This window comes from Sus scrofa, chromosome 12 (genome assembly GCF_000003025.6).
Source record: "Sus scrofa isolate TJ Tabasco breed Duroc chromosome 12, Sscrofa11.1, whole genome shotgun sequence".
NCBI classification, from domain to species: domain Eukaryota; kingdom Metazoa; phylum Chordata; class Mammalia; order Artiodactyla; family Suidae; genus Sus; species Sus scrofa.
This window is the reverse complement of record NC_010454.4, coordinates 37,528,541-37,537,817: the sequence shown is the minus strand read 5'-3', so window position 1 is coordinate 37,537,817 and position 9,277 is coordinate 37,528,541. Positions and strand designations below refer to the sequence as shown.

Genomic DNA, 9,277 nt, shown 5'->3' with positions numbered 1-9,277 from the left:
CTGTTCTTTTTGGCAGGTCTTGTGTTATGGAGATTATTGGATTAGAATTGCTAATATTTCACCTTTTTTTGCATTTAGTATAAAATGTTGTCTATAGATTTCCTTCTAGTGTTATAATTACTAGGTTTTGATAACAGGATTATGATCACCTTTCAAAACAAGCTGGGATTTTTTCCAAGTGTTTTTACACTCTGGAACCATCTGGTCTGGTGCATTTTAACATAGGGCTTATCTTTGATTACATTTTTAATTTAATGGATCTATTCAGATTTTCTCCATTTCGGGGTGATTTTACTTCTTTTATTGGGAGGATTTTTTTTCTAGTTGTATTTCTTGTGCCAGATGTCAAAAAAATGAGCATGGAGTTCCCCTCCTGGCGCAGTGGTTAACGAATCTGACTAGGAACCATGAGGTTGCAGGTTCGGTCCCTGCCCTTGCTCATTGGGTTAACGATCTGGCCTTGCGTGAGCTGTGGTGTAGGTTGTAGACGCGGCTCAGATCCTGCGTTGCTGTGGCTCTGGCGTAGGCTGGTGGCTACGGCTCCGATTAGACCCCTAGCCTGGGAACCTCCATATGCCGTGGGAGCGGCCCAAGAAATAGCAAAAAGACAAAAAAAAAAAAAAAGAGAGAGAGCAGTTTTTTTCCCTATTCCCAGTTCAGTACCAGGAGCATTTCATTTGGAAATTTCTAAGGCTGTACAGGAAGGGGCACACAGGAGAGGTGATGGTGAAGTGGCCGAAAACTGAAAAAGTGAACTTTAATTTGACTCACAGGAACATTTGCTGTTGATAACAAACTGACCTGCCAACTCTGAGGCTTATTTTAATGCCGTCGAAATCCGGGCAAAGGTTTTAGGGCTTAGATTGCAACCCATGGGAGAAGAGGAGAGACGATAACCAAGGTCTTGGAGCACTCGAGCGCTGGGCAGTTTTTGTAACCTATTTTCAAGTGGTCTGTTCAAGTGATTCCGCCGAAGGACTAAAATGCTGCATCCAGGGCTCATCGGGGAAAGTACTACTTTTAGCAAAAGCTGAAAAGAACTTAAAACATAAGCCGTTTAAGTGTCCGACATACCTAGTTTATGTGAAACGAGACCGTGCAGCCAATGGTGGAAATTTCCCGTGTTTTCTTAACACAAAGTGGATTTCCTTTCACAACTCCCAGTCGGATCCATCCCACCCAAGTCCAGTTCGACAGTGCCACGCTTTTCCCAGCCTATTCACAAACCACCTTCCAAACTGAGGTTTCCCGCCACTTCAAGAAATGGAAGGTTTTTCTCTCTAGATTCTTCACACTCGTGCGAGGCCCGAGCCTACACGGCTTTTCCCACCAGGCAAGCAACGCAACGCCCTGGGCAGCAGGCTGCAATTCGACCGCGGGGACGGAGCAAAAAGGTGACAGAGAAGGCGCTAGATAAGCGTTTAGCACCCGCCGAAAAGCCGGAGGACGAAACCGCCCACTGCAAAGCGAAAGCCAGCCGGGTAGCGCGCTGGCTTCGCGCCCGCGCAGGGAGGAGGGAGTGCGGCCGTTGTAGGGAGAAGGGAGGGGCGGAGGGCGTGTTCGCCCCCAACTCGACTCCGGATTGGTCGGCCCCAGAGAGCCGAGTGACGTCAGCCGGGGAGAACGTCCGATTTGTGTGGTGGGCGCGGGCAGGCGGGGGAGGCGCATTGCGCAGGCGCAGCTGCTAGGCTCCGCTTGCCCGGGCGCTCCGGCCCAGCTCTCGCGGACAAGTCCCGACATCGCGCCCCCCCACCTCCGGGACCGCCCCCTCCCCCTTCTCGGCGTCGTCGAAGATAAACAATAGTTGGCCGGCTAGCGCCGAGTGTCTCCCGCCGCTCGGCGGGCTGCGTGGGACCGGCGGGATCTCGGCCAGCCGGCCATGGCGGGGCTGTACTCACTGGGAGTGAGCGTCTTCTCCGACCAGGGCGGGAGGAAGTACATGGAGGACGTTACTCAGATCGTGGTGGAGCCCGAGCCGACAACTGAAGAAAAGCCCTCGCCGCGGCGGTCGCTTTCTCAGCCGTCGCCCCCGCAGCGGACACCGCCGGCCCTTCCTGGAGGCGAAGTCTCGGGGAAAGGCCCAGCGGTGGCAGCCCGAGAAGCTCGCGACGCTCCGCCGGACGCCGGGGCCTCGCCAGCTCCCGGCCGCTGCTGCCGCCGCCGTTCCTCGGTGGCCTTTTTCGCCGTGTGCGACGGGCACGGCGGGCGGGAGGCGGCACAGTTTGCCCGGGAGCACTTGTGGGGTTTCATCAAAAAACAGAAGGGCTTCACCTCGTCCGAGCCGGCGAAGGTGTGCGCTGCCATCCGCAAGGGCTTCCTTGCTTGTCACCTCGCCATGTGGAAGAAATTGGGTAAGTTCCCCGGCTTATTTGGCGCCCGCCTCTTTTTCAGGAGACTGTAGCGCCAGGTTGGGGGCCGTAGCTGCAGCACTGCAGGTCCCCACAACGAGAGCGCTCTCAGTGTCCATCGGTGGGAGTGAAGACTCTTCTAGGTGGAGGTCCGGGCAAACAAAGTAGCTTTGGGCAGGACAGGATTACTGTCTCTGTGCAAACGCTCCACGTTTTATTTACACCCCCCATCCCCGCCAAGGATCAGTGGGGGAGCGGTCCTCTCCCTTCGCGATTTCACTTTGGTGGCGGCCAGCGAAAACATGTTTGAAACCTGGCGCCAGATTTGGCCAAAAGATTCATTGAAGACACGGTGCTGCCTGAAACACGCAAAGGAAGCGGGAGATGGCAAAAATTAGAGCGTTTCCTTCGAATTTGTCACAATTTTGCTTTTGAAAGACTCGGTTGTCTCCTACGGGCGGTGTCAGTCCTCCAAAATTGACCCCTGGTGGCTGGTAGTTAGAGTAAACTGTTAGGCTAACAAGTTATCCGGCGACCTAAAGGCTTGGAAGGAATTTCGTGTGTGTGGTGGTCATCAAGTGTTTCTAGGATCTTTATGCTTGTACTGCTCATGAAAACCAGCGCCGAATGCATTCTTACCGCCTAAATTGATCCTACGTTAAGAATACGTGTTAAATTCAGCTAGGGCTTTTTTAAAGTGCACTTTTTTTTTTTTTTTGCTGAAGTTGCTATTAGCTAATTGCTGTCAGATAGTTCTCAGCAGTTCCTAGTTAAAAGTTCTTTGTAGCTAAATTGTAGCTGCTCGTCAAAGTAGCAAGAGATAAGGAATTGCTGATATGCTAAAAGGAATTAGAGACCTTAATTTCTAAAAGTTTGGTTTAGTTGCAGTTTCATCTAAGCCTTAAATGTTTTCTAAAGCAGCCATTGTTTCTGTACCTAACATAAGTTGAGTTATAGTTGCTTACCCATTGCTGTGAATGAATGGCATAAATTATTTTTTAGAGGAAAAAATGATACTGTGTGTCATTAAAAAAAATCCTCTTGTTTATATGGTGGCATAGTGTTGCTTTATTTCCAGAAGAGAGACATAGAGTGTAAAGATTGGTCAAATACAAAACATTTTTAAAAAGGTATTCTGATGGAGTTGTAGACTAGGCTCTTTCAGAGTCTGTTTTCTATTTGCCTGGCTTTCTGCCAAGAATTATTTGATTGACTCATAGCATAACCAGTCCGCCTGTGGGAGGCTGTTTTCCATCCAATCCCAGAGGTCCCTATTATGGATTTGTTTTGTTTTTGTGTAGGCAGAGCAGAGCTGAAAGCACTGCAGTATATTCCAGAAATATGTCATTTCATTGCTTGCAGGGCAAGTAGGAGGGACAGCAAGACAAGATAGAGGAAGATTAGACACAAAGTACTACTTGGAATTCTGTTTATTTTGCAGTACAGTTGAAACAGCATGAATTTGCCACATGTTTTCACCAAAAGGATCCAAGTATAAACCCTTTTACTTGAGCATTTTTTAATAAAGCAGAAACCATGCTTTATTAATGAATGTCTGTGTTTTATTTATTTATTTATTTATTTTTGAATGTGTATTTTTTTTTAACATAATTCTTGTGCCAAGATTTCACTCCTTTGAGGCATGGGTTTAGAGCCTTATGCACCAAATGTTAAAGTTTGCTTTGTTCCACAGTTAATCTCATACTCTATCCGCAAAACTTGAATTAAGGAAAAAGAGTACGCTGAGTATATGGAAGTCCTGACAAAGGAAACTTCCTATGTCAAGTTTCCACTTTTGTAGTTCTCATTGGGTTATAGTAGTGTTTCTCAAACTTTTTGCTCTCGTAAATTTGTACTGAAAGGACTTAGAACCCTAAAGAGCTTTTGTTTGTGTGGGCTATATCTATCATATTTACTGTATGAGAAGTTAAAAATTGAGAAATTAAAGTTATTAATCTATTAAAAATAAACATATATGTTGACATATTTTTAAGTGAAAAATTACTTTTTTCCCCCAAATAAGAAAATTTGAAATAAATATTCTCATACCTGTTTCTGCATTCATTCACTCTCTTATGCTGTGTTGTCTGGTGACGTATGTAAGTGAAAAGGCAGACTTGCAAACGTATGTAGTAGGAAAAGGGAGGAATTGTTTGTATTTTCAGATGATTGTGATATTCCATACCAAATTGGTAGCTTCTTAAGGTTACTCAAAATAGAATCTGAAACCTTATCCATTGAACTTCTGCATTTTGACATTAAGAGCCATTGGTCTCTTGCACCTTGAATCAGTCTTTTACCCAGTTGTGATTTTGTGACATGGTGCCATTCATTAGGAATTTGGAAAATAATGGTTCACTGAATTATGCATATCTTTCAAGTATAGATGCATTTTATTTTATTTTTTTAATTATTATTATTATTATTTTTTGTCTTTTTGTCTCATCTAGGGCTGCACCTGACGCATATGGAGATTCCCAGGCTAGGGGTCTAATCGGAGCTGTAGCCACCAGCCTACACCAGAGCAACACCAGATCCGAGCCCAGGCTACGACCTACACCACAGCTCATGGCAACCCCAGATCCTTAACCCACTGAGCAGGCCAGGGGTCAAACTCACAATCCCGAGGTTCCTAGTTGGATTCATTAACCACTGAGCCACGGCGGGAACTCCTGATGCATTTATCATATGATATTAAAGCATCACATTTGTTAATATCACTGATCTCATCAGAAATTTAAGACTAGGAAGCTATCAAGTTCATCGTAGTGGATATACAAAGTCTTAAATATGAGGGCTTTTTTTGGCCTCCAGCATATGGAAGTTCCTGGGGCAGGGATCAATTCTGAGCTGCAGCCTACGCTGCAGCTGCAGCAACACTGCATCCTTAACCTACTGTGCCACAGCAGGAATTCCTAAAATGTGAGGTTTTTTTTTTTTTTTTCTTTTTTGGCCACCCTGTGGCAGTGCCTGATCTTTTACCCCACTGTGCTGGGCCAGGGATCAAACCTGTGTGCTGGCATTGCAGAAATGCCACCAATCCCATTTCGCCTCTGTAGGAACTCCTAAAATATGAGTTCTTAAGAGGCAGAAATTTGTCACTTAGCAATAAATACTGTCAGTTGCTTTTCTTGAAGTGAAAAGCACTTTGTTTTGAAGAAAATGTACAAAATGCCAAAGTTTTTTTTTTTTTTTTGTCTTTTTGTCTTTTCTAGGGCCGCTTCCACGGCATATGGAGATTCCCAGGCTAGGGGTCGAATCAGAGCCATAGCCACTGGCCCACGCCACAGCCACAGCAACGCTGGATCCGAGTCACGTCTGCAGCCTACACCACAGCTCACTGCAATGCTGGATCATTAACTCACTGAGCAAGGCCAGGGATAGAACCCGCAACCTCATAGTTCCTAGTCGGATTCCTTAACCACTGTGCCACAATGGGAACTCCCAAAATGCCAAAGTTTATTAACACATTTTATCAGTCCTTCAAGTAAAAATGATGGTCTGTGAAGAATGTGGCTAGTTCATTTCATAACTTGCATAATCACAAGTGCTTTTCACTTTTTCTCTAGACAGCCATAGCATGCAACAGAAGTGTTTATGCATGCTTCCCTTTTTGTCATACAGGATGTTAAAAAGACATGGGTGGAAGTTTAAAATAAAGTTAACTTATTGCATCATCAAAGGACATTCTGGAGTTTTTTGGGGGTCACTCCCGTGGCATGTGGAAGTTCCTGGGCCAGTGGTCGAACTCTTTTGTGCCACAGCAGCAAATAGCAGTGACAATGCCAGATCCTTAACTGGCTGAATCACCAGGGAACTCCATCAAGGACATTCTTTTATTTTTAAAAATTTTTTGTCTTTTTGTCATCTAGGGCTGCATCTGAGGCATATGGAGGTTCAGAACTGTAGCCGCTGGCCTACACCAGAGCCACAGCAATGGGGGATCGAGCCGAATCTGCCACCTGCACCACAGCTCATGGCAATGCCAGATCCTCAACCCACTGAGCGATGCCAGGGGTCGAACCCACGTCTTCATGGATGCTGGTCAGGTTCACTAACCACTGAGCCACCATGGGAACTCCTCAAGGACATTCTTAATTGAAACTTGTTTGTCTTTTTTCTTTTCTTTCCTTCTTTTTTCCTTTAAAAAAAACTCTTAAGTGGGTAACTGTGGCGAAATACAGTGACTTTTAGTTTGCTTTGACAACTGCTGAGGCACCAGCAGTTTTACTAACCACTGCTTTTTTTTTTTTTTTTTGGTCTTTTTAGGGCTGCACCTGAGGCATATGGAAGTTCCCAGCTAGGGGTCCAGTTGGAGCTACAGCTGCCAGCCTACGCCAGAGTCACAACAACACCAGATCCGAGCTGCATCTGGGTCCTGCACCACAGGTCATGGCAACACCAGATCCTAACCCACTGAGTGAGGCCAGGGATTAAACCAGCATCTTCATGAATGCCTGTTGGGTTTGTTATCGCTGATCTCTAATAACAAGATCTCTACTAACCATTTCTGTTGAACCATCAGTGCAGATGTTAACACAGTGAAAAGGGCAAATAAATTCTTTATTACTGTGAGAATAGCTTTGGCCTTGTAGAATCCCTGTAAAGATCACTCACCATTTTGAGATAACTGCTGTTTTATCTGTGTCTCAGCTGAAAGAGGTCTTTTGGGGCAAAGATACTGTATGGCATATCTTATAATTAATCTCTTAGGGCTAATCATGCAATTCCTTGCTTAGTAGCTTCTAATTTCTTTGAATTTCTTTGTGTAATGATTAAATTGACTTTCTTACTTTTTTAAAATTAAAAATATTTCCCCTTTTAAAAATTGTGATAGGAGTTCTGCTGTGGTACAGTGAGTTAAGAATCCCACCACTCTGTAGGTGCAGGTTTGATCCCTGGCTTGGCCTGGGAACTTCCAAATGCTGCCACTGTAAAAAAAAAAAAAAGTGATAAAATACGTACAAGATTTACTATTTTTGCCATTTTTAGGTGTACAATTCATTGGCATTAAGCATGTTCACAGTATTGTGCCACAATCACCATTGTCCATTTTCAGGATTTCTTTGGTATCTCAAACAGAAATTCTACACCCTTAAGCAGTAATTTCCCATTTTTCTCTTCCCCAGCCCCTGGTAAAACTTTATTTTATTTTCCTTAGCTATGAATTCACCTATTCTATGTGCCTCATACAAGTGAAATCATACAGTATTTGGCCTTTTGTGTCTTATTTTATTTAGCAGAGAGTATCTTTAAAGTTTGTCCAAATTGTAGCATATGTCATCGTTTTCTCCTGAGGCTGGATATGGTATATGCATACGCTAGATTCTTAACCTGCTGTACTACAGTGGAAACACTAATATTTTACTTAAAATATTAGCCAGGGGAGTTCCTGTTGTAGCTCAGAGGCAACGAATGAATCCCACCAGTATCCCTGAGGATGTGGGTTCAATCCCCGGCCCCTCTCAGTGGGTTAAGGATCTGGCATTGCTGTAGTTGTTATTGTTTTTTTTTTTTTTAGAAATAATTTTCTTACTACCCTTTTCTTTTGATGGTCCAGACAAGATAGTGAACAAAATGCAGTTTTCATTCCTTTGTATCATGGTTCATTGATTTATGTTATCAAGAGAGCCATTAGAAAGGTAACACCATACCGTTGAAATAAATGAAATGTTATCTCTGATATGATTATAGGGAATTTGCCGAAGTATTTGTAAAGGAAGATGAAATATGGAAGGTTTATTTATTTATTTTTTCTTTTGTCTTTTTAGAGCTGCACTCGCGGCATATGGAGGTTCCCAGGCTGGGGGTCTAGTTAGAGTTGTAGCTGCCGGCCTATGCCAGAGCCACAGCAACTCCAGATCCGAGTCTTGTCTGCCACAGCTCACGGCAACGCCGGATCCTTAATCCTTTGATCAAGGCCAGGTATCGAACCTGTAACCTCATGGTTACTAGTTAGATTCGTTTCTGCTGTGCCACGACGGGAACTCCTATTTATTTTGATTTTTTCTTTTTTTTTCTTTCTTTTTTTTTTTTTGGCTATTTCTTGGGCCGCTCCCACGGCATATGGAGGTTCCCAGGCTAGGGGTCTAATTTGAGCTGTAGCCGCCAGCCTACGCCAGAGCCACAGCAACTCGGGATCCGAGCCGCGTCTGCAGCCTACACCACAGCTCACGGCAACGCCGGATCCTTAACCCACTGAGCAAGGGCAGGGACCGAACCCGCAACCTCATGGTTCCTAGTCGGATTCGTTAACCACTGCGCCACGATGGGAACTCCTATTTTGATTTTTTCAACTAAAGATCAGAGCACTTACTTCAAAGAAGATGGCCAAATGAATGAGTCATGAAGAAACTGTTCTTAAATTGTTCTGGGTTTGGCAGATAGTTTTCATTAAAGACAGAGTCAGAAATGGACAGAGTACAGAAGGCAGGTGAGAGGGATAAGAGGAAAGAGAGGGAAAGCGAGTTGTAACTAAATATGAAGAAAACTATTATTACTTCATAGACTTTTTTTTTTTTATAATTTTTTTATTTTCCCACTGTACAGCAATGGGGTCAGGTTATCCTTACATGTATACATTACAATTACAGTTTTTCCCCCACCCTTTGTTCTGTTGCAACATGAGTATCTAGACAAAGTTCTCAATGCTATTCAGCAGGATCTCCTTGTAAATCTATTCTAAGTTGTGTCTGATAAGCCCAAGCTCCTGATCCCTCCCACTCCCTCCCCCTCCCATCAGGCAGCCACAAGTCTCTTCTCCAAGTCCATGATTTTCTTTTCTGAGGAGATGTTCATTTGTGCTGGATATTAGATTCCAGTTATAAGTGATATCATATGGTATTTGTCTTTGTCTTTCTGGCTCATTTCACTCAGTATGAGATTCTCTGGTTCCATCCATGTTGCTGCAAATGGCATTATGTCATTCT

General features: G+C 44.3%; 1 protein-coding gene across 1 annotated transcript in view; it reads left to right on the top strand.

Annotated features, from left to right (window-relative positions):
• Positions 1,659-9,277, top strand: part of PPM1D (protein phosphatase, Mg2+/Mn2+ dependent 1D) — a 50,559-nt gene continuing 42,940 nt past the window's right edge. Inside the window, exon 1 of the mRNA XM_005669013.3 lies at positions 1,659-2,351. Coding sequence (XP_005669070.3) covers positions 1,880-2,351 — 472 coding nt within the window. The 5' untranslated portion in view covers positions 1,659-1,879. The remainder of the gene's footprint in view (positions 2,352-9,277) is intronic.